Source organism: Neofelis nebulosa, chromosome 2 (assembly GCF_028018385.1).
Source record: "Neofelis nebulosa isolate mNeoNeb1 chromosome 2, mNeoNeb1.pri, whole genome shotgun sequence".
Lineage (NCBI taxonomy): Eukaryota > Metazoa > Chordata > Mammalia > Carnivora > Felidae > Neofelis > Neofelis nebulosa.
In genome coordinates, this window is record NC_080783.1 from 158,420,022 (window position 1) to 158,445,883 (window position 25,862).

General features: G+C 39.4%; 1 protein-coding gene across 5 annotated transcripts in view; it reads right to left on the minus strand.

Annotated features, from left to right (window-relative positions):
* ST6GALNAC3 (ST6 N-acetylgalactosaminide alpha-2,6-sialyltransferase 3) overlaps positions 1–25,862 on the minus strand; it is a 535,826-nt gene that overhangs the window by 301,441 nt on the left and 208,523 nt on the right. For all 5 annotated transcript variants that reach the window (XM_058716932.1, XM_058716931.1, XM_058716933.1 and 2 more), the window contains exon 2: positions 4,284–4,478. In XM_058716932.1, coding sequence (XP_058572915.1) covers positions 4,284–4,478 — 195 coding nt within the window. The remainder of the gene's footprint in view (positions 1–4,283; positions 4,479–25,862) is intronic.

The following is a 25,862-nucleotide window of genomic DNA, read 5'->3' on the forward strand; positions in this document are numbered from 1 at the left end:
TGTTACTTTGGTTCTTGAATACTTTTTCTTCCTTTATGTAATGCAAGCCTTATTTAAATACAACCATCTCTGGGAAGGATTGCATCTGAAATCATTATTTGGTGAGGACCAGAATACAGAGCATCGGGGAGTAAGACTAAAGCCCAGATATGGGGGTGAGGGTGGGGTGGAATTGTGAGAAGGAAAGATGAAATCATGAAAAAGGAGGTAGGGAACCACAAAATTTTGTTTTCCTCCCAATGTAGCCTAAAATTGTTTGAGTTTGGAGGAAAATCTGTCATTCTCTTTGGATGTTATTATATTATATTTCAACATCCATGCAAAATTTTCTGTTCATCACTTCCTCTCATGTTACAATATGGAACATCTCTGTCTATCATGCACGTAAGTTACCCATATTATCTGTTTGTCTTTACATAAGATGAAATTGCCTATTTCAAATATTTCTTGTTTTAGATAGCTTAATGCCCTAATGCTTCTTTTTAGTTACTTCTTGCTGTACACTAGGTGAAGTGCTCTGTGTGATTCTTGGTCAATAAATATCCTACCTGGGCTCAGAATATATTTTTAGTTTTTTAATATGAAATAGAAATGCATAAAAATGAAACAACATGAACACATACTTAATAAATAATTATAATGTGGACACCCACGTAACTTCCAACTGGATCGAAAGACAGGATACTGTAAACATCCCAGCAACCCACACTGATCACAAACTGTCCGTCTCTCTCAGAGGTTACTGCTCTTCTCATTTCCACAATGATAATCTCCTTACCTTTTTTTTTCCTTTGTAGTTTTATCTCCTATATATGTCCCTAGGCATCATCATTTAGTTTTGCCTTTTCTTGTGATCTATAAATGGAATCACACTCTGTATTCTATTATTCTTGCATTTTTGCTCAAAATTGCTTGTGCAAGATTCACCCCTAGTGTCACACGTAGCTGCAGTTTCATCATTGCTGTTGCTGTGTGGTATTCCAGGGTATGCAGAGCAATTTCAAGCCATTGTCCTACAGAGAGACATTTCGGTTGCTACCAGGTTCCAGCTGTCATGAATAATGCTGCCCCACACATGGTCCATGCCTCCTGGTGCCTATGCTCATGAGTGTCTCCCTTGGGTACATCAATGACTGGAAACACTGGGGCATGGTGTGTGCAGATCTTCAACTTTACTCAAGAACAGGAAACTTTTTCCCAAAGTGGCTGTTCCAATTTATATTGCCCCTAGCAGTACATAAGAATTCCTGTCGTTCTATACCTCACCAACATCTGCTATTGTCAGATTCTTAATTTTTTTACCAATCTGGCATTTATAATAACTTAGCTAGTTGATGTTGTCATGCTTACTTTCTGCATGTCAGAACTGGCACGTAAACCATGCCTGTGTGCCTCCAAGGCTTAAAAACTCTTTCCAGTAACTATGCTTCCTCCCAAGATAGAACCTCTGCAGGAGCAAAATAAATGATCAATATCCTTTAGTAAAGTCATTGTATTAAAAAACTAATACCAACAGGGGTGCCTGGGTGGCTCGGTTGGTTAAGTGTTGACTCTTGATTTTGGCTCAATCATGATTTCACGGTCATGAGATCGAGCCCCGCGTGTGGCTCTGTGCTGGGTGTGGAGGCTGCTTAAGATTTCCCTTTGCCCCCCTCTGTCTCTCAAAACTAAATAAATAAAATAAAATAAATTAAAAAAATAAAAACTATACCAACAGAATTTCAAAGGGTAGCCTGGTTGATGTGGTTAATTAAATAACTGCATCCTCAGGTCAGTTTTCCAGTAACATTCCAAAATCCAATATATATAATATATATCTGTTTATTTTATATATATACATATATATATATGTGTGTATATATATATATATATATATATATATATATATGTCCTACATATAGGACATATATGTGTGTATATATATATATATATATATATATACACACATATATATATATATATACACACGTATTTATATATATGTATGTATGTATGTATACATGTATGTATATATGTATGTATGTATATATACATATGTATATATGTATATATATATATACACACACACACATATATGTCCTATATGTAGGACATATATATATATATATATATATATTTTTTTTTAACTTATTTATTAAGAGAAAGAGTGTGTGCACATGCCCGTGCAGGAGCAGGGAAGGGACAGAGAGAGAGAGGGAGAGAGAGAATCTTTTTCTTTTTTTAATTTTTTTTTAATGTTTATTTATTTTGACAGAGAGAGAGAGAGAGACAGAGCATGGGCGGGGGGAGGGGCAGAGAGAGAGGGAGCCAGAATCTGAAGCAGGCTCCAGGCTCTGAGCTGTCAGCACAGAGCCTGACGTGGGGCTTGAACCCACAGACCGTGAGATCATGACCTGAGCTGAAGTCAGACGCTCAACCGACTGAACCACCCAGGCGCCCCGGGAGACAGAATCTTAAGTAGGATCCATGCTCAGGTGGAGCTCGACATGGGGTTCAATCTTACAACCTTGAGATCATGACCCCAGCTAAAATCAAAAGTTGGATGCTAAACTGAGCCACGCAGGTGCCCCGAATCCATTAATATTTGGATAAATGAAAGGGTCTTTAACATTTGGTGGGATTTCCCTCTCAAGAGTAATTCATAAGACACTTTTCTCACATGTTTCATTTTCTACCTGTGATAGGCACCTGTGAAATGACCAACACAATCCAGTAGTTATAGAATATTCAATGACAGCCAAAATTGAAAGTACCAAAAGACAAGAGTGACACAAACTAGTCTCTAAGAGATACATTTTTATATAGGTAATCGATTTATTAGGACACTCAACAAATTCAAGCAATGGACACTTTTTAAAAAATTGATTTAAAACCAATTAAAGGTTAAACATCAAGCAAAACTCCTAAGAATTTATATGTTAGTAATGGTGCTTTCTTCTTTTTACTATAAAGGTCTAATAAAAAGCCTGTAAACCCTGCAGGTACAGAAACAATTTTCAAAGAATCAAATTAGCCAGAAGCAGTGACTCAGGTATGATATTGCCTACACAAGACGACAGATCAAGCCAGCATTCAGTGTCCCTCCCCGGATGCTAAGAATAACTCTCAGGACAGTAGCAGCATTCTACACCTAAGTTTCCTCTCTAGTATTTTTTTTTTAATTTTTTTTAACCTTTATTTATTTTTGAGAGACAGAGAGACAGAGCATGAGCAGGGGAGGAACAGAGAGAGAAGGAGACACAGAATGCAAAGCAGGCTCCAGGCTCTGAGCTGTCAGCACAGAGCCCGACGTGGGGCTCAAACCCAAGAACTGCGAGATCATGACCTGGGCCGAAGTTGGACGCTTAACCCACAGAACCACCCAGGAGCCCCTCCTCTCTAGTATTTTTACAAAATGACCTGTGGATGGGATCTGATCCAAAACTCTTCCCAGTGACATAGACATACTGATGACTTGTACCCTTGTCACCAACAATCAAACAGGCTTGGACTCTGCATCTAGGAATAGTAACCTCACATTTACCGCACTCCATAGAAACAAATAGTAAAAACAATGTCATTAACCACTTCTACACACTTCACACATTTTGGGAGGTTCTTTACTTGGCTCTAAAATGCAAATTCTTTACTTCGCTCTAAAATGCAAATCTTGGCTTGCAAAAGTGCTACTAGAAAAGTGTAGCATACTTTCTAGTTGTCCATATACCTCCATCCTCTCCTGTGCTACCGACTGGCTACAAAGATTTAGAGGTTCCGTGATTACAGGATTTAAATGATGTTAACCCCTTTAAATTTGGCAACTCTTTAAATCCCATTATCTCGGCAACCACGGAGAATTTTACAATCAGCTTGGCCTTTCTAGCTCCAGGTCTAAGGATTACAGAGTTTTAAAGAATATAAATGCTTCTCTGCCATTCTATAAAGAGCTGTCCCCAACAAGTTGACCTCCAGGAAATAAAGCCAGCCAGTTCTCCAGCTGGTAATTGCTGACCAGAGTTTTGCAATAGAAAGAGATGGATGTTAAAACACCAGGAAAACAAGTAATTGCCTCCTCAACTCCACATGAAGCTAGACAATCAGAAGATTTGATGTAGGAGGGGCAGCAGACATTAGACATGTGTATGTCACAATGTCTAAGAATGAGAAAACAGAAGATGTCAGGGACCCAAAGAAGCTTGGAGAGGCAGAGGGAGTAAGTTCAGTGATTGGAAACCATTTTGCTCCTAAAGAAAAACTGTTACCATGGATATCCACAAATCCTAGGAAACCCTCTGAGGTCTTACCTCTTGTGTTCTCACATTTATGTATCCATAGTGAGTTCGAAGGGGCCGCCTATATGTGTAGGAGAATGGTATCCATTTTGTGCCAGCCTGTCCAAAGCAGTTTAGCAGCAGTGGGAAATTCACTTCATTTACAAGGCGCACAACCAGCAGGAAGAGGAACGCTGCTATGAAGCTCACTGCAATCATAGACTTTCTCTACAAGACATTAAAAAGAAGAAGAATGAATGAATGAATGAATGAATGATTATCAACCAAAAGTAGTCACAGAGGGAGATTCCTTTATCTCCCTCTCTTTTTCTTTCAAAGGGATAAAAGGACTGTGTCATTTAGGAGATTTCATTTGGAGACAGAATTTAATCATTTGGTGACCAGTTTGCTTTAGCCAGCCTCTGAGAACAAGCAGAGAAGCCTTCTTAGATTATCTTTCCATTCCATTCCTACCCTTCCTTACTTTCCCACATTCCTCGACAACTTCTATTCAATTTTCGAAACGCAAATCAGACATTCCCAACTGTAGGAAACCCTTCCTAACTGCTGCATCGCCTCCCACCACCATCCCTTCACCCCAACCTGTCTAACCTAACAGAGTCCTGCACTCCCATACCTTGAAGGCACGTCTATGGTTGCACAGTTTTCACTGCATAATTATTTATATGACTTTTCCTCCATCTAATTGCGAGTTCCTAGAGAACCAGAATATACTGTCATACTGATCTCTGGATCCCAGGTCCATAACACACTGCCTTACATATTGTAGGCACCCACGAAATATTTGAGTGAATGAATAAATGGATTTTTCCCATCCTTGTAGACAAATTATCAGCAATTACTTTATTTCTATATCTAGCACCTGCTACAGGCAGGAAGCTGCCTGTGTTGTGAAAGGCTATGCAAAAGTTAAGACTCAAAAAGCTAACAATAAAAGTAGGAAAAAAATCCATGCGAAGCAGCTTAAGAACATCCCCCTTAATGGGTTGCCATGGAACAAGAACGAGAGCAAATGCATCTGACTGGGGTGGGGAAAGCAGAGATGTATTTGAGATTGAGCTGGATAAAATGCATGAATTTTAATCAGTAGAGATATGTGAGTGAAGCTTTCTAGGTAGAGGAAAGAGAGCAAGGAGGCAAGAAAACATGGGGTGATTCATAGCTACACAGAACTTTGTCTTCCTGGGGCACAGAGGATGAGAAAAGGCTGGAAACAACAAATGATAACTTTAGGGACTGCCTACAACACCAAGCTGAGAAGTCTATCGAGGGTGGTAGGTGATAGAAAACCAAAGGAGGTTTTGTTTGTTGCTTGTTTAATTAGAATTATAATTATAACTGTTATAAGTTATAATCAAACGTCACTGTTTAAAATGTTTTGAAGCAGGGAGGAACTAAAGACAGACAGCAATGAGTTAGGAGGCTATTCTGACTGGCTAGGACAAAAGTAATGAGGGATGCAGACTAGAGCAGTGGCAAGGGGAGTACAAAGGTAGAAAAAATATGAGAAACTCAATGTAGGTGGTAAGGAAAGAACATGGCTCCTGATTGGATAGAGGTGAGATGGAAAATTTTGAGTCCAGGTTACTACAAGAATACTGGTCATATTAGGAGAAACCAGAGCGGTCAGAGTAAGAAATGATTTAAAAGGGTACGAAATGATTTAAAAACCCTGGGCTTCCTAAGTCCTAGTTTTTATCCAGATGGTGGGTCACCTGAATGGAGCCATCCAGGAGTCAGGTGGAGGGTCAGGTCTAGAGCAAGAAGAAAGAGCAGGGCAGAGGGCAGATGTCAGGAACAGCCATGCCTTGAAGTCCAGGGTGAAGACACAATCAGATATTCCTCCACAAAGCTGGGATTGGCCCTCAATTCTTCTTCAAACTTAAAGGAAGCCAAATAACTATCCAGGAATGACCTGATGTATGTTGTTGTGTTTCCAGCTTATCACTTCTTAGTGAATAAACTTCGTTTTGCTCTTCACAGAATGTCCCAAAGTAGAAAAGAAACCCAAAGCCGGCCCCTGTTCCTCCCTGGCCATGATCACAGTCTCTGCAAGGACAGGAGACTAAAGCCCCCAGAAGTCAGAGACCCCAAAGGAGGTCTTAGCTCTTGCTCAGCTCTGTAATTTGTAAAAGCCCCGTCCTTCTGTCTAGCCAGCCTAATTTTCCAATCACCTGCAAGTCCCTTGAGTTCTGCCTCCTCAAAACCCCTTATCTCACCACTAACTACCACAGCCTTACCTCATTTAACCTTCTAATCATGAAAAACTGTTTTAATTTGCTCCTCTGTGGAATCATTATGTCCACAACATTGCAATGTGTCAAGGTAACAGCTTAAATGAGGTGATGGATCTTACAAGTTTAAAGGGACATAGACCAGAACAGATGGCTAAATAAAAGCAAAGGGGCCAGTCACCCATTAAGTAAACAGGTAAGAACCTTTTTTATTGCCATCCGGTAGCTTGTTGCAAAACAGCAGTTTTCTTTGAAGGAGACCCAGATGGGATTTGTGTCTTTGTCTATTCCAAAGCCCTGCGTGGCTCTCTGGTTCTACTGGTTGCTGCACTACATTGCATGGATAGGGATTTGGGGACAAAGGTACAGAGGGCCTTTCTGAATTCACAGATCTCGCATAGCCACACATACATAATGCATACATGAGAGGAAAATAAATCAACCATTTTGAGAGCAACTTCAAAATGGAACGAGATCACAGTTGTAAAAGCCTGCTCCCTAGTAATCCATGTCTGCCTCCCATGTTTCATCAAAGGGAACCAAGTAATGAGCACAGAGAGGATAAGGGGAGCAAATGGAGAGTGGAAGCCAGACAGACTCCTCTGTGCTTGACCTGGAATCATATTCTGCGGTGGGCAGAGGTGTTCCTTTCATAGCTCAGGCTTTGCCTGGACCTGATTCTTTGCCTTTCTTTATGTTTCAACATTCTTATTTAACATGAAAGCATTCTCATAGTGCTGATATAAAACCACCCTGAAATTTCACTAGAAAAGGTATAATTTCAAACACATCCTGTACTCCAGACAGCAAGGACAGCAGGACACAGCATTGATGTGCATCCTTCTAGCAGTCATTCCTGCCAAATCGTGACCTTGAGCTTTAGCAATTACAATAAAAACCGTGGATGAGGCTTTTTAAAGTCTACCACACCAGAAGGCAGTGAGAATGTGTGTGTGTGTGGGGGGGGGGGGGGGGGGGTAGGGGAGGGATGGGGAGTTGGGGAAGTAACAAAATACAAATGTGTATGATACATATGAATGTATTTATTCCTTCAAGTCACATGCACTCATTGGGCCCATATTCTGTGTAGATTTGGTGAGGTGCTGAAAAGGAGAAATAAAACCATAAAAGACAGACCATGCTTCAAGCTTCCAGAGAGATACACCTTAGAGCAGCTGGCAAGTAAACAGAAATGTGTAATGTCACCTATCAAATGAGGTAGTGGAGGTACACACAGGGCACTGCGCCAGCCCAGAGGAAGTGGGAAGGGCTGTGGGTGGGACAATTCAGGGAATGCTTGTTTGGGGAGGCAGTATTCAAATGGAGTCCTGAAGAATGAGGAGGAGTTAGACAAGTGGAGATGGGAAGGGCATTCCTGCAGAGGGAACAGCATAGACTAAGGCCTTAAATTGGTCAGAAATTTGCAAATCTCTTGGTAAAAAGAACACACAGACTGTATGTGGGGGAAGATGATGGTAGGGAAGCAGACAGGGTGCAAATCATAACACAAAATATAGTAAGCCAGATACACTCAGTCAGATGCAATTATCTGCCCCATCCATCTTAACATTAGGACAATGAAAGGATAAATGCATAAAAGTGCTATGCTTTATAATTCTAAATATTCTTCACATCTTATTTGAAATTGCCATCCACGTTGCCTCGTTTCCAGTAACTTAAGTTTATTCCATCAGTGGCTTGTTCTAGCAATTGTTTCGAGTCCATCAACACTCAGACAAGGAGAAGACTTTTTTATATGTGTTCTATGTCTAACAGTCTGTGTATGGAAGTGATCACTGCTGTCTTGCTGAAGTAATCAGAGCCTCTCCTAGATCCAACAGCCAGCAACTCGGTGAGAAAAAACAACAGTAAGTACTCATCAAGTTTATAATGTGTAAAACTCACTCTGACAAACTCTTCGTACTGCAAAAACTGGCATTACATTTGATAGGTCATTCCTTTAAGATAAGAAGTATGAATGTTAGGGGCATCTGGCTGGCTCAATGTAGAACATGTGACTTTCAATCTCAGAGTCATGGGTTCAAGCTCTGCCTTTGGCACGGAGCCTATTTAAAAAAAAAAGGAAGAAGTATCAGCTTCTAAGTGACACAACAGGTGCAAAATGCAGAGCACAGTTCTGGCACACAGGGAGCACTCAAAAATGGGAGATGTTATTATGATGATGTAACTACTAACTGTCAGAGCCTTGTTGGCCATTAGCCAGTTGGTAAGAATTGGCCAGCCCATGTGAATGCATGAAGAAAACTTGGAGATATCTTTTTCTCAAATGTTCCAAGCAGCTGCACACCCTTGAACCACTCAGTGCAACTTAACCACACAAGCTCTGATAGAATGTCACTGTGCCCAAATAGATCTGATGAATTGCTTTAGGGAAAGCTCTCTCCTTCTTTGTTCCTCATTTTGGGCAAGTCTGAAGGGGCCTTTAACAGCTGAGACATTTAGAATTTAATCCCCTCTGTGCTGCAAAAATATGCATCAAAAATGTGGCATTCTAGTTGCTTGCTCTTTAGAGTTGGAATATCATTTATCAGACTTATAGCAGAAATACCTATTTCAAAATAAAATCCACAGAGAATTCATGATTTAGGGAGAAAACAATTGCCAATATTTGTACCTAGCAAATTTGCAAGCTATATTAACATTTGTATGTTTTTATTCTTTCTACCACAGAATTAGCCTTTAACCTCAAGATAAAATCTTTATCTTTTAATATAGTCAGTTGCTAGATGTTTTGTTTCTTTTTCATAAATGATAAACAATAGTATAAAGCTATATTTTTTTATTTAAATAGTATTATTTAATGACTGAAGTAGTTGTTTTCTAGAGTAAAACTGTATATATTTTTGTCCATATGCTGTCATTTATCCAATAACAAATATTTGGGTTGACTGTGTTATTTATATCAGTACTCAAACACCTCACACATTGACGAGTGCCTACCCATTGCGTATTTGTGACCTTATCAAATACAAATTCTTCTACCATATAGAAATTGTGTCATGAAATTAATTCTACCTTGTGTCATTGGCCAAGCTCCAAATGTGGTTCTCCCAAAATACAATAAAGCTGCTTCTCATTTGTACAAGGATGAATTAGCAAAGCTCAGAGTATACAGATAAAATCTTCATTTGTTCTGTTTATCTATTGAATCAACAAACTGGATCCTGCTTATTAAACTATAGTGAACTCTGGAGAAAATATCACCCATTTGTTGGGAGGGGGGTGAGGAAAGGGAGGTGATAACAAGAGGGTCAGACCTAATTTCGTGGAGTCCATACTTAGGCAGCACAGCTGGTGATAAAATCATTGAGGACATCTAGGAGAGTAGGAAATGCCAAACAAGGTCAACAGGAGAGAATAAGCAGCACTTCAGAATCCATAAAGCTGTTGAAGAAAATGTGATAACCTAAAAGAAATACACTTTGAGAGTAGGCTTTGAGGAGGGCGGAGGGAGTGGACCTAGAGAGGCAGAAAGGAATCTGATCGTGGAAGGTCTTGTATATCATGCCAGGGAATCTGGACTTATACCACAGAAACCAAAGAAGGGGTCTAAGTGTGAGATAGGATCAGGTTTGATTTTGGAGAGTTCACTCTGGACATGGTGTGGTCAATGAATGAGGAGGTGGGAAACAGCCTGTTGGAAAGACAAGGACAAGAGCAACATGCACCACATCATCAGATATCACTAATAGACGTTAAATTCTCAATATGAGAACTGCAATGGATACTTTTAGCAACTGGCTGTCCTTCTCCTAGTAGGGGCACTAGGATTAAAGTCCAGATATAGTGTATATGTATGAACAATCATCATAATCTTTTTTTAAAACTTATTATTTTGAGAGACAGCATGCACAAAGGAGTGTGAGTGGGGGAGGGGCAGAGACAGAGGGAGAGAGAGAATCCCAAGCAAGCTCCACCCTGTCAGCCCAGAGCCAGATGCTGGGCTCAAACTCACAAAATGGGAGGTGACAACCTGAGCCAAAATCGAATCAGGCATTTAATCGACTGAGCCACCCAGGTGCTCCAATCACCGTCTTAATAGAAGATAATATTTAATGAGTGCGATTAGTTGGAGAAATACTTGTGTAACCCTCATTTTCCACACAAAGGAATAGAGATGTAGAGAGGGTGAGTGACTTGCCCAAGGTCACAGAGCAAGGAAATAATACACACAGGCATTGAACTCAAAGCCTGTGTTCTAGTATGTGTGTCAACTAAGTTGTCCATTTTACTCATACCAAAGGGAATACTCTCAGAGGAGTGGTTCAGAAATTTTAAAAACTGGCACTAGCCCTAAGTAGATTTTGTAATACATTTTGTCAATAAACAAAATAATTCATATGGAAAATTAAGTGGCTGATCTGAAGCATGGTAATTATATTTACCTCAAAATCAGTAATTTGTGGGCAAATTTAATTCTGGCTTTATTCCCAGTATTAACAAGACAACTTCAGGGTACCGTTGGTTAGCACTCAGGGAAAATAAAGCAATTATTTCTCTACTCCGGCTACAGAATATTCGGTGCCCTTTGTCAATCAATGGTATGGAGCCCTATTATAGGTAGTTTGTAGGGACTAACATGGTAAAACAGACATGCCTTTCTTAGCTCCACAGTTCTGCCGTTTTCTGTTTATTCAATGAAGACGCAGCTAAACAGCATAATGTTGACGGTTTCATAAAAAAAATTAAGTAATAGACAACCTTCAGTATGGTGACCTCCTTTAAGAATTTGGAACCCATGGCAACATGTCACCATCAGACATAGGTAGAATCCAGCAAGAATTACAAAACCCACAAACGGAAACCAAGGCAATACAGTTCTCGTGGGCACCACTGTCATACGTTATTCTGTACAAAAAGCTAATCCTAGGGAAAAATTGTAAGTGGCCAAAATTTCTTCAGGTTTTTTTTTTCCCCAGAGGAGACTCCCTATAGTTGTAAACACTGCAGAGAAGCTCAAGTTAACCTGAGCATTATAAGTCTGTCAGATGACATGATAAGAGGTCACACTGAACTTTGACACCTATATTAAAACCATAATGAAAACCGTCAATGAGGTTTTTGTGTGCCTACACATTTTTTTCTTATTTTATTTGCAGAGGGGATTTAGGTTTTCTGCCCTGATTTGATTTTCAAACTGCTAAAATATCAAATGAATACATTCGTGGCTACATTGACTTGAGTTTGTTTCATTTTGAAAAATTATATAAAACCAGTTTATCCCATTTTGCCTTTCATCTTTATCGTACTGCTTCAGCACATGCCCTTTCACATGGCAGAAAGGAATCAAAGTTCTTCAGAAACATAAGATAGAGCTGAAGATTGGTATTGAGTATGTAGAATGAAGGGCCCAGAAAGCAAAGTCTCTCAGTGTGGCTGTGCCAATAGACACAGAGAATTTTAATCCAAAGGGCAGTTTCTCATGATAAGAACATCAGAGATTGGAGTAGATGGCCCTGAAGTTACCTCTGTTTTTCATTAAATTCTTGAACTTAGGGAAACCAATATCCCCTAGCCTGCCTGTTATTGTCTCTCCATACCCCTGGCATTCTGTAGAGGGAAGGGAGGTGCTACATAAGCAGACACAATGAAGATGATTAGGTAACCAGGGCAAGTGATTTTGTTTTATTCTCAGTCACCTAATGGCCCACTGGCCTTTGTTGGTTTCTGCAAACATTTGCTTGGCATATTTCATTCTTGCAGAGATGAGTTCATCTCTTAGAATCCAATTCTTACTTTCAAGGTGTTTAGTAAACAGAAGGATAAAGTCTGGGGATCCTGGTGCCATTAGGGAGGAGGTCATTCCCAGAGGCACCACGATAAAGGCAAGAATGATAACCACGAAGACAATGATGATGGGGACCCTTTCTTTTTCTGTGAATCTACAGGACATTAACATTGTACAGCATATATATTTACAAACACTTTCAGACCCATCACCCCAAAGGATTCTCCCTGTAATCAGTGAAGTAGAGAGGGAAGTGGGGGTGCTTGGAAGTCTCATGCCCCTCTGTCCTTTCATGCCTCCCAGTTCCAAGCTTGCATTTCACCATTCTCTAACGCTCCTTTGCTACCCAGGTCCTGTGACGTTGTCCAGACTGCTCCCCACTGGGAGCATCTACCCATCCTCATCTCTACAAGTTCACAAATAATTCCACTCAAATGGTGTCTCCTCCTTAAAGCCTGTATCCCTCCCTGGCTTCCAGGTCATGGATGAGACTGAGCCGAGATGGAGTGGATGGAGAAGGAAGATGGAGGAAACAGGAAAGGAGGAGGTGGGGCAGGGGGGGTGAGAGATTGGGGGAAGGGAAAGGTTCCCCTCTAGTTTTGTTTGCAATCAGTCGTTGAGAATGTGAACAACATCTGAGAAACATCTCGAACACCCTCAAGCACAACTTCTCGAATTTGGAAGATATTCAGTCAATATGTGTGGAAGAATGAAAAGAATGAAGGAGACAAGGAAAGATTGAGGATTAAAGATTATCCTCTCCTGGGGCGTCTGGGTGGCTCAGTCAGTTCGGCTCAGGTCATGATCTGTGGCTGGTGAGTTTGAGCCCTATGTCAGGCTCTATGCTGACAGCTCACAGCCTGGAGCCTGCTTCGGATTCTGTGTCTTCCTTTTTCTGTGTCCACTCCCCCACTCGCACTCTATCTCTCTCAAAAATAAATAAACATTAAAAAAAATAAAAAAAGTATCCTCTTCTAAATTTAAGCAGTAAATTATCTGAAAAGTTTCAAATTGGGATCATTAGGGGAAATATGTTTTCTACACAAAGTATTCTTTTCTTTTTTCCTCTTAATTCACCTCGCTTGTAGATCTGACGTGGGTATGGTGGGGCGGTGGGGGAAAGTGTTAGGATGGGGGAATATAAAGTGAAGTAAGAAGAACTGGAGTATTCTGAGAATTGCTTGGAAGCTTGCAGATCTGAATGGCAGCAAACCTGCTTAAAGCAACATCCTTTATAGGGTACATAATGAAAAGACTTAAAGAATGCACTTTTTTAAAGAAAACCAACTCTTGTCTCTGGATAACACTTAAAGCTAGAATCCGACGTCAGTGAATGAGACGTGGGTAACAAAAGGATACCTGTGGTAGTAATAAGGACGATGACACATTTTCTGAGAGGAGAGACTTGTGCTCAGCAAGCACCTTACAAAGATGAAACAGATTCTCACCAGCAGCCTATCTGTAGACTCAAGGTGGTCAAGTTACACTAAATGAGTCAATATATGTCAACTTGGGCACATTGTTCTTAACCTCTTTGTGCCTGTTTTCCCACCTAAAATTGGAGAAATAATAGTGCCTACCCAATACGATTGTTAACAGGTTTTTGTTTGTTTTTAAGAGAAAGCACGTCTTTAAGAGACAGCATGTGAGCAGGGGACAGAGACAGAGGGAGAGAGAGAGAAAATCTTTTTTTTTTTAATATTTTTAAGTGTTTATTTATATTTTGAGAGCATGAGAGAGAGACAGAGTGTGAGCAGGGGAGGGGCAGAGAGAGATGGAGACACAGAATCCAGAGCAGGCTCCAGGCTCTGAGCTGTCAGCACAGAGCCCGATGCAGGGCTCGAACTCACGAGCTGCGAAATCATGACCTGAGCCGAAGTAGGACACTTAACCGACCGAGCCACCCAGGCACCCCAGAAGAAGATTTAATGATCATACGAGAGAGAAAATCTTAAGCAGGCTCCACACTCTTTGCGGAGCCCAACTCAGGGCTCAATCCCAGGACCCTGGGATCATGACCTGAGGTGGGATCATGACCTGAGGTGAAATCAAGAGTCAGACACTCAACTGACTGAGCCACCCAGGCGCCCCCTATGATTGTTAATGGTTTAAATGATTTACTACATAAGAAGAACCCTAAAAGCACTGCCTGGCAAAGGGAAAGTGCTCAGTAAATGTTAGCGTTTATTGTTAACAGTATTTCATCAACTCTAAGATACCATCAATTGTTAGATACACAGTTACTCTAAATATGGTAAGAAAGAAAAGCAAGATGGGAAGTCTAATAATAGACCTCTGCAAAAAGCCAAGACACCAAAATGAGATTTCCTTAAAGTTAGAATATTCCAGAAATAAAGCTGCCATTCAGAAAGGCACAGCAAGAAAAGAGAAAGGAAAAATAGTCTCCCCTGAGAATTCGAACCACAGGCAGGTACTCAGGCAGGTTTTTGATACAGCTTCACACTACTGGTATGACTCAAGAAAAATCGCAGTAAATAATTCAATTTAAAGTGGTCTCAGGTTGGTAGTATCCCCAGGTGACCATTTGAAACAACGCAAATCCTATCTGGAAGAATTTAGCTTTGTTGCAGGCTGGTAGTGACTGCAAGGTGGTATGGAGTATACAAAGACACCTCCCTCTTAGATATGAGAAAAAAAAACATTTTAAAATCAATGAAGTATGGTGGTATCAAAATCATTGTCGTCACCATTATCATCATCATCATCATCATCATCATCATCATCCTAGAGAATAAAAAGAATCAGGAATGGGATCAGGATTATTTTAAACGCCTATCCCTTACCCTGTACTCTAAAGGAGCCATAACCACAGTGCACAAAGAAAGAATAACAAAGAGTCCGGGAGTTCTCCGGGACATTGGAATTTGCCAACATAAATGCCTTTTGGGTGTTTTTCCTTCTTTTTGAAGTTGGAAAGCCTTCTTTCCTTGACATGGCTAGGTGACCCTGCACACACATGCATGTTATAACTCATCCATACACAGATGTCAACTGTGGCACCTCCCAGCATCTCCCTCGGGAATAGACACTGTCTTCTCGTAGGTCGAAGTTGAACCCTGGCAGAGGAACATATATATTCAAAAGTCTTTGCTGAACACAAGTAGAGTTTTGCCAGAGCACAGGCCTCCTGGTGATAATAAATTGTACTGTGCCAAGAACAGGTGAATTTCAAAGTAGGACAGTTTCCCCGTCAATTCTGGGCTTCATATTGCATTGGCAGTAATTTGAATCACCCATGAAACATAAAGTATATTAGTTTATTACTTATGGTCTCCTGTGCTAGAATAGCAAAGGCAGAAAGATCTCCACTGTTAAGCAGAAGCCTAGAAATACATGTATAAGGTCTGTCATCAGTGAGTCTTTGATATATATTTTTATCATAAACAGATCAGTCAATGCCATTATTTCCAACAGCCTACAAGCCTTCTCTATTGAGATGTCCCAGAGGCAACTCAAATTTAATAGTCCAAATCTAAACCAATGATATCCTCCCTCCCCAATCATCTCTTCCTCATCTATACTGTCCCTCTACATAGCTACCACTAAAGTTCCCTGAGAGCCCCAATAACTAAAATCTCACCCTACACCATGACTTTGAGCATCTTAATTTTCTTTGTCCACGTTCCTCATCTGTAAAATCTTAAAGTCATTTTGAGAATTAAATAATGAGATAATACATAAAAGGGTCTAGCTTAGTGTCCAGCACATAAGAGGCAATCAACGATCATTAATTTCCTTTTTTTCTTTTTTCTCCTCAAATTAGCTGCACCAGCTCTTCTGCCTTCATGGAACATCTTCGTCTTTCCTTTCTCTGTTAGGAAAACTGCTAATCACTCTTCAAGACCAAATCTAAGTGTCATCTCCTATGAAATGGTCCTGACCCTCCAGGAAGATTTTAGAGCACTTTGTTCTGAAGCATACTTCAAATCATGTGGTAATTATTTGATTACCAATCAACCTTCATCATTCAACCGAATTCAGAGAACACATGACCCCCACATTCTCCTCAGACAGACACTGCTAATCAACTACAGCACCCCCTCCCCTTGAGTCAGGAAGCAACTTCGGAATCCTTTCAACACAATGCTCCAGGCAGCGGTGGTAGTAATTCGACCTGGGATATTGACCTCTCTACAGCAAAACAAGTAGCAGCTTGGAAACAAGTGCCTTGATTAGTCTATGACCAACGTGACCACAGGTAAGAGTGTTATCCTGTCCAGGCCTTGATTTCTTCATCTGGACGATGGAATGTCTTCAGGATCCTAGCTGGCTTTCATGTCTAATGACACTGTAACGATGACCCAGGTACCCTGACTGGGCAGTGCTGGTGTCACTACAAGTAAGACTTCTGGCATGGCTCTGGATGTGGCCCCACACGTGGTCAAGGCCCATTTCTTACCACAGAGTTAGGCATGCCTTTAGAAACTCATAAATTGAACCCAGTGTCTCTGAAATTGAAATCGAAATGGGGTGAGAATTTGTGATCTTTCAACTTGGTAGATAGCAGCTGCCACTTACCAAAGCCTACCTGATTGCAGCTATTTTGCACCTGCTGAGAAAAAGTTTGCAGCAAAAGAGATTATTTCCTTTTTAACCCTTATCTGAAAAGAAGCTTCCATATTTTTTCACCCAGTTGTGCAGAACAGAATCAGGTTCAGTCTCTCATACATATACAGACACTGATGGGTTAACATACCTGGTCAAACCACTCCCACTAAGCCCTGGCACCCACAGTAGGGATTTTATTTTATTTTATTTTATTTTATTTTTCTTTTCCTGAAATTTATTATCAAATTGGTTCCCATACAACACCCAGTGCTCGTCCCAACAGGTGCCCTCCTCAATGCCCATCACCCACTTTCCCCTCCCTCCCACCCCCCCATCAACTCTCAGTTTATTCTCAGTTTTTAAGAGTCTCTTAGGGTTTGCCTCCCTCCCTCTCTAACTTTTTTCCCTTCCCCTCACGGTAGGAATTTTAAATGTCTGTTGAGTTTAGTTTGTTGAAAATCTGAAATCAAAGCAAAGTGAGTATGAAAATTTTCATTTCTATGCATATTTATTAAAATAAGAAAATATCTGTTTTTGTATCTTATATGTGACTGTATAAATATGATTTCTCAGGGGTGCCTGGGTGGCTTAGTCAGTTAAGCATCCGACTTTAGCTCAGGTCATGATCTCATGGTCCGTGGGTTTGAGCCCTGTGTCGGGCTCTGTGCTAACAGCTCAGAGCCTGGAGCCTGTTTCAGATTCTGTGCCTCCCTCTCTCTCTGCCCCTCGCCTCCCCGCCCCCCCATCTCTCTCAAAAATAAATAAACATTAAAAATGTTTTTTAAAAAAGATGATGATTTCTCTGGAGATTATTTGTTGGTTCTACAAGTCAAATATTCAGATTTACTCAGTAAACATTATCATAAAAATATTCACAAAGGTAGTTCCAGGGGAAGAATTACCAATAAACAGATGTGAAGGAACAAAGGCCATTTCCCCAAATTTAGAAACATTCAGTTGACAGGAGTTAACTTATGCTAGATAAAATCTCAGTTCTGGTGCCCAAGACCCAGACTGGTTGGGTGTTTTTTGGCAGAATTTAGGTCCCAAAGATTGAACTTTCACAACTGCTAAAGGGCTTGCCCTGCAGTACAGTGACCCTCCCCAGCATATCTCTGTTGACTGTTGCAACGGCTGGCTTCCTATCTCTCTCCCTGCTGTATTGTGAGTTCTTGAAAAGCAGAGGCTCTATCTGCCTTGTTCACCAATGCTTCCCCATTGGCAAAAGCAGCCAAGCCAGAAGTCTTGTGCACACAAACCTCGAAAGCAATGAGTGATCTGAACAGTTTTGAAAGCCCAAGTGAGTGCAGCATGGTTCACCTCTTTTAACCATGTATCTATCAGCCTAGCCCAGCCACAAGGGCAAGGCCACCTCCACACTCTAGAGGACCTGACCACCAATTCATAAGACGATGCTCAGAAAACACATAATTCCTGTTCACTTAAAAACAGTATTTTCCAAATTTTTTCAGTAATTTCTCAAAGCACGAAGTTGGTCCATAATCTTAGCATATTTTGATATATTCTTGCATTTTGTTATTTTTAGGCAATATTTTGAAAATCAGGTTTTGCCTCTGATTTTAACAAAGGTTTTTCTTCCTGAGCAAAACAGATGAGCAGTTCAGCAAGACAGGGCAGCTTTTATCTGCAAAAAAATCTGCCTTTCAGCAGAGCAGACAATATGAGCAAAACGGAGGCAAGCACATTAAATATTTCCTATATGTGAATTGTGATTCTTTTCTCCCGTGGGATGTGCAAGTGGCAAGATAGTTTATTCCCGTGTGGTGCTGATAGCAAGTCCTGAATACTTCTGAATATATCACTTTTATTGCCTTTTAGACTGAATTACTGTGAAAGAAAAAATACTTTCATGAGAATTCAAAATCAAAATACTTTAGGAGCTTTTAGAATCCACCTCCAGGACATAAAGAAAAGCTTAAGAAAACAAATAATTCTGTTCTGCTAAGGGATACTAGGTACCACTCCCATTGAGAGAGGGCCCCTTCACAGAAAGGGAGACATTATCAAATATTTATACTGACTTTCAGGGAAAAACCGGGAGTGTTCTACTTGGGATTCAGGTACTCTCAGTCCTTTCCCTGCTGCTGTAGAACTTGCCATGTAACGGACAAAATCTTTCCCCAGGGAGCTATGACCATTTCGGCACTAAATGTTCCTTCCAGACCTTGGCTTAACAGGCTTTTAATGGTATATTTCACTAAAAATCTCAGCTCTCCATTTTCCACTAATCATAAAGACTCTTGTTCAATATATACCATTTCTTGTATTTTCGAATAAATTTTTGGTAGATTTCTTTTTTTTTTCCATGCAATCAAGAACTCCACCAACCAAAATAAGGTGTTTCAATCACTTTAACTCTGAGCTTGTCGTTTTCTTTTTTAGGTGAGAGAAAATTTTGCATATGGTAAGACAAAGTCCAAGTGACTTAGCATGATATAAAAGCCCCTTTATGATCTGACTTATGACTATTTGTCCAGCGTATCCCACAGCCTCCTCAAGCTCATATGTCCTACTTTAGCTATAGTAAGCATCTCATGGTTTTTGACATGCTTTTTGACAGCTTCATACACTGGTATAGTTCCTTCTACCTAAAATTTCAGTTCAGGAAAATGAAAAACAAAACCCAAAAAAAATCTGTCTTCAGACACAAAAAAACTTCACCTCCTCTCAGATATTTCCCCTGGCCTTTCTACTTTCTTACCAGGAAATTAATCCCTAGATTCTTGGGGAGTCCATAATCAGAGAGTAGATAGATAGGTAGATAGATAGATAGATAGATAGATAGATAGATAGATAGATAGATGATAGATAGATGACAGATAGAAGATAGATAGATAAAACAATTACAGATATAAAGCAAAATTTTATACACATAAAATTTGTACTGGCTCAGTCATGTTATTATTGTAGTACCATTAATTGAGCACTGGCTAGTATGTGGAATTATACTGGATCCTTTACACACATTTCCTCTAATATTTACAACTGCAATGCATGTTAATACTTTTATCCCCTATTTTACAGTTAAGGAAACTTTGGCCAAAAGGGATAAATGATTTGCCTAGGATAATAGCTAATAAATAGTAATTAATGTCAGGATTCAAACCAGACTGTCCAAAAAGCTAGTGATCTTTGCATTATACCCCAAGAATATTTTATCTCCTGGTCCTGTATTTGTTTAGTCATATGTCTGTCTATGCTAATAAATTATAATGCCTTGGAGAAAAGAACTGCATCTTGGACCCCTAGTACTGGAAACTCATTGCTTGGCACATATAGGTGCTCAATAAAATATTGGTAAATCAATAAATTAAATGAATATAATAATTTACCACTGTGCTTTCAGGTGAAAAATAGTTATTGTAAGTGGAAATCAAGATGCTTGTATATCTCTTGATGCTTTGCTTTAATCATTTTCAAGAGGTAATAGTAGTCAAAAGAAAAGATGATTTCGAGACAGACTGTGGTCTAATCTCAGCTCCACATTAAACAAATTAGTTTCTTTTTTTTTTAATTTTTTTTTAACATTTATTTATTTTTGAGACAGAGAGAGACAGAGCATGAACGGGGGAGGGGCAGAGAGAGAGGGAGACAGAATCGGAAGCAGGCTCCAGGCTCTGAGCCATCAGCCCAGAGCCCAACGCGGGGCTCGAACTCACGGACCGCGAGATCGTGACCCGGGCTGAAGTCGGACGCTTGACCGATTGAGCCACCCAGGCGCCCCTAAACAAATTAGTTTCTATCTACAGATTTCTACACTGTAAAATGGAGATTATAAGAGACCCCCCCCTTTAACAGATTTATAGGGTTTAACTCTGATAAAAGCCCTTCCTTCATAAACACTAAAGTTCCATACAAATGTTGATTGATGTTGATTGTCAACTATAAAAGATGATTTTCCTTGAAGAATATTTATTTTAAAACATTACTTTTGTAACAAGAAAACTGAGGGCTGAAGAAATGTAATATTTTCTACAAATCAACACATATTTACTGAGCACCAACACTATGTTTCTACAAGGTCTGAGTTCTTTCTGTTCTCCTAAAATAAGAAACTTGATCGTGAGAGAAAATATGACGGAGGAAACTAGTATGTGTTCATTAAAAAATAACTTAACGTCTATCTTTCTAATTAGGGTTGAAATTCTACAAGGGCAAGAACTGTGTCTGTTTTTGTTGCCAATACATCATCCTAGTACAATATTTGGTATACAGGTGGTGCTCAACAAACATTTGTTGACTACACACTCATGGTGCACTCATGGGTTAGTAAAATACCATCATGGACAAAGGTTTCTAGGATAAGGTGGTCTGGAAATAGAGGCTAAAATCAAAGAGAAAAATGAATTTTCTATGTAAAAAGCCACAGGAATTTTCAGATGGAAACTGACAACAGGAGAGGAAGAGAATGATAACAAATGAAAAGACGCCCAGGAAAGGAGGAGCAAGGCAGGGTCTATGTGGGGTGACCAAAAAACATTTCTTTGGAAAGAAAAGACAGCCCCTGAACTATCTAGTGATACAGTTTTATTGCATGAAATTGTACTTTCTCCCTCGCACCTAACACACATACATAATTTCCCCTAAGAAATTAGCTCTGATGTACAGGCTTTATTCTCTTTCCACTAACTCCACCTCTCTGGAGCCTACCTTAGTGAGCTAACTGCGGACATTTAGGAAATTCGGGTTTGCTCCTAGACACATAAACTTTACCTCCCTGGCCCTCCAATCTGGAAAATGGAGATAGTAACCTACCACTTCTCATGCTAACAATGAGGATTGAAAAAAGAAGCATGCATTGTGTATCTGGCACATAGTAGTGCTCCTAAATGTCTGTTCCATTCCCTGGCCACCATCCTCTGTCTATTCATCCTACATCATGACAGCAACACTTTGTAACTATTGAGGTTCAGTTTAGCACAGGTGGGAATACACATAAGCATACCCTCACAAACTCAAACACCTTACCTCTTACCAAATGCAACAGTACTCAAGTCCAACATCTCCAAAGAATAATCCACTTGGTAGAACATTCTTCGAGTTTTTAACTACAAAGGCCCGTGCTAGTAGCACCTTGAAATACAACCTTCGGGTGTCTTTAGTTTGAAAAATCTTCAAGAAGCTCTTTGATATCAAAGAACATACCTATTTTCGGTAGCTTTAAACTGTAATTGCTAAGGCTCTCTCCTGGGAAAAAAATAAAGTCTCATGAAGAAAAAGAAAACATCTCAATAAGGGCTTCTGGAGGAAAAATCTTGCACTGGTTTGCAAAATTCTTAACAGAGCTCTTCTTCCTCATACTCCAGAGTGAGGAAGCTGCCAGACAGAACAGAATTCTAACAGGAGGAGCAAGGAAAGAATCACAGGGCTCCATAACCTGATCAGGTTTTGACAAGTTGAACATCTTCCCTTCCTCATCACAGATTATGAAAATTTGACTTATTTTACCTCCTAACAGGTGAACAAAATATATAAAATAAATAGAATCTTCCCAGGATATTTCACTTTCTTAGAGTAATAGGCAAGTGCATTAACTTCACATAAATTATATGCCTAAATACACCAACTAACAACATGCTACCACACACCCATCACTCTGCTTCCCTTAAGTGGGCTGAACTTGACCTTCAAAGCCCTTGAAATGCAAAAAAAACTTACTCTTTTCTGACATTTATGAGTGTCTTTTCTGCTTGACTGCCTTTTACCGCCTGGAAATAATAGTGAAAGCATTGTAGACGAAACCAGCTATAAACACTGACAAATAACAGGAAAGGCAGACAGTTTTATTCCGGGCAGGTTAAAGCTAATCTAATCAAATCTAATTCTCTCTCTTTCTGTAAGCCTACCACTATGTTCAATTTATTTTTTGATTAGAAGTGCAATATGATAGTCCTCTCTTGGATTGCAGTTAAACAATACTGAGGTTTACATTTGCCCTACAAACAATTCTGATGAAACAACAGATTTCAAATGTGGTGGGGTTTTTTGTTGTTGTTGTTGTTGTTTAGAAGATAGTCTCATACGAAAGTTAAGTTCTAAGAAGATTCTACGGAAAACTTTTTCTCAGTGTTTTTTGACTCTAAAAATTTATGGATTGGTTCTATTCTAACCAATAATAAAATATACCTAAGAGGAAAGTATTCTTTGGTCCTGGATTTCAGAGATTTAAGAAAAAAGCTCTTTGGAAATACTAACAGTAGTGAAGACATTACATATGTGTATTTAAATACTGAATAATGGGAACAATGAGACTTGTGGTTGAAGAATATATCGTTAGCAATTAAGCCAGCAAGGTACGAAGAGCTATTTTCTTTCCATTAAACAAAGGTACAATCCCTCATCAAAAATAGAGCTCCCCTAGTGAAGCACAAAGCAAGGCTCCATAGTCACCCCCCCACAATGGCTATGCATGAATGACCAGTTGGCCTTTGTGCAAAAAGTTTTCACTGACCAGCAAACCATTCTCTTTCTCCAACTCTTTATTTATGATAGAAAGCAAATATACATTGGCCTATCCACGCACACACATGCTTACTTGCATCTGTAATGTACCAGTTTTTAGGTGACACTACCATATCATGTTTTTAAGTTTAACTTTTAGAAATAGAATTTTACTGATGGTCTTAGAAGAAGAAAGGAGATATATGCTAACTAATTTGGATATAAATTTTAAAAAAATTAAATGCTAAAAAAAAAAGAAGAAGAAGAAAGGAGAAAGCTCACCATTTTGCTTTATCTTCAAATTAACATTAGTATATGACCTTTGTGTAAAAAAGACTAGGAAACTGAATCACTGTTGTACACTTGAAACTAACGTAACATCATATATCAATTACACTTCAATAAAAAAGTTAAATTAAAAAAAGACTAGGAAACCTTCCACAAAATGATAGGATTTCAACAAGACATTTAATGTTTCTGTATTAAACTTGAAATAATATGAAGACTGCCAGGTGTGAAAGATAGTTTACTGGTTTCTTACAAAACTAAACATACTCTTACCACATGATCTAGTAGTCACACTCCTTGGTATTTACCCTAAGGATTTGAGAACTTAAGGTCACACAAAACCTGCACACAGATGTGAATAGTAGCTTTATTCATAATTGCGCAAACTTGTAAGCAACAAAGATATCCTTCAGTAGGTGAATGGATAAATGAACTGTGGAATATCCAGACAATGGAATACTCAGCACTAAAAGGAAATGAGCTATCAAGCCTTGAAAAGATATGGAGGAACCTTAAATATGTATTACTAAGCAAAAGAAAGCAATCTAAAAAGGCTATATACTATGATTCCAACCATATGACTTTCTGAAAAAGGAAAAACTACGAAGATAGCAAAAAGTTCAATTCAGGAGCTGGGGGAAGAGGAAGATGAATGGGTGAAGAACAGATGATTTTTAGGGCAGTGAAACTACTCTATATGTTACTATAATGGTGGATACATGTCATTAGAAATTTGTCCAAAAGCATAGAATGTACACAACCAAGAGAGAAGCCTAATGTAAACTATGGGCTCTGTGTGATAATGACGTGTCAATGTAGGTTCATCATTTGTAACAAATGTACCATTTGGGTGAGAGATGTTCTTAGCAGAGGAGGTTATGTATGAGTCAGGCCAGCCAGAGTATGTGGAACATCTCTGTACCTTCAGCTCAAATTTGCTATGAACGTAAAAACTGCTCTAAAAAAATTGTCTATTAAAAAAAAAAAAGTTCTCATAGAGAAGAAAGGACAACAGCCATTGGTATCACTTGGCCTTGGTTCTAGCCTGGGTGTTTCTACTAACCAGACGAGTAACTGTGGGCTCTTTTGAATTGATTCGGTTTCCTTATATGTGAAACTGGTATAGTATGAATACATGGAACATTTTCTAAAGTCACTTCTAGCACCATGTAGAAAATTGGGTAGGCTTAATGATCACAGAAGAGGGCTAAATGATAGCTTACTGACACCCCAAAGGGAAATGAGGACCCTGTATCCATAGTTTTCTGTTACCAACTTTGTTGCTCAAATCTGCAAAGATATAACATTATGGCAACAACATTGTTCACCAAACTGGCAAGTGAAAAAATAAGGTAGAAAAATAGGTAAAAACTAGTATGATTAAATTTCACAATGATAAATGGGAAAGGTTACAAATTAAGTTAAAACAAAAAAGACTTTGCTCCAATAAAAGATGGGTAGGAATGTTTCGTTGATATTACTTAAAGGCAAAAAGACCTGAGGTTTTAGTTGACCAGGAAGTTCAAAATGACTGGCACAGCTGCTAAAGAAAGTAATTAATTGAGGAAACTGGGAATTAATCTGAAGCAGAGAAAACCAAAGGGATGATTAAGAATGAAAATATTCACATGGAAGAAGGAGTTGGTATAGTTCTGTCTGGGGTAAAAAACAGAATTAAGTCTGCCAAGTAGAATTAAGTCCAAAAGGTGGATTTTGACTCTATATAAAGAATAACTTTGGTTTCAAACATCAACAAAAACTTTGGTTTCAAGGGCATTTAATATGCCGCAGGCTTAATCAAGATGTGGAGCTATGGAGACAGGCATGGACTCTCCTCAAGGTAGCTGACGGTCCAGTAATAAACAGGCTGTTGTGAGAGGAAAGGAACACTCCAAAGGAAGAAGGCATGGAAAGGCTTACTAATGATTTTTATTTTTATTTATTTATTTTTTTTTTAAATTTTTTTTTTCAATGTTTTTTATTTATTTTTTGGGACAGAGAGAGACAGAGCATGAACGGGGGAGGGGCAGAGAGAGAGGGAGACACAGAATGGGAAACAGGCTCCAGGCTTCGAGCCATCAGCCCAGAGCCTGACGCGGGGCTCAAACTCACGGACCGCGAGATCGTGACCTGGCTGAAGTCGGACGCTTAACCGACTGCGCCACCCAGGCGCCCCACTAATGATTTTTAAAGGGAAATCTTGCATCACCTGATTCATTAAGTTAAACCTCTTTTTTCTTAAATGCCCATCAATGGATGAATGGATAAATGAGATGGTATATGTATGTA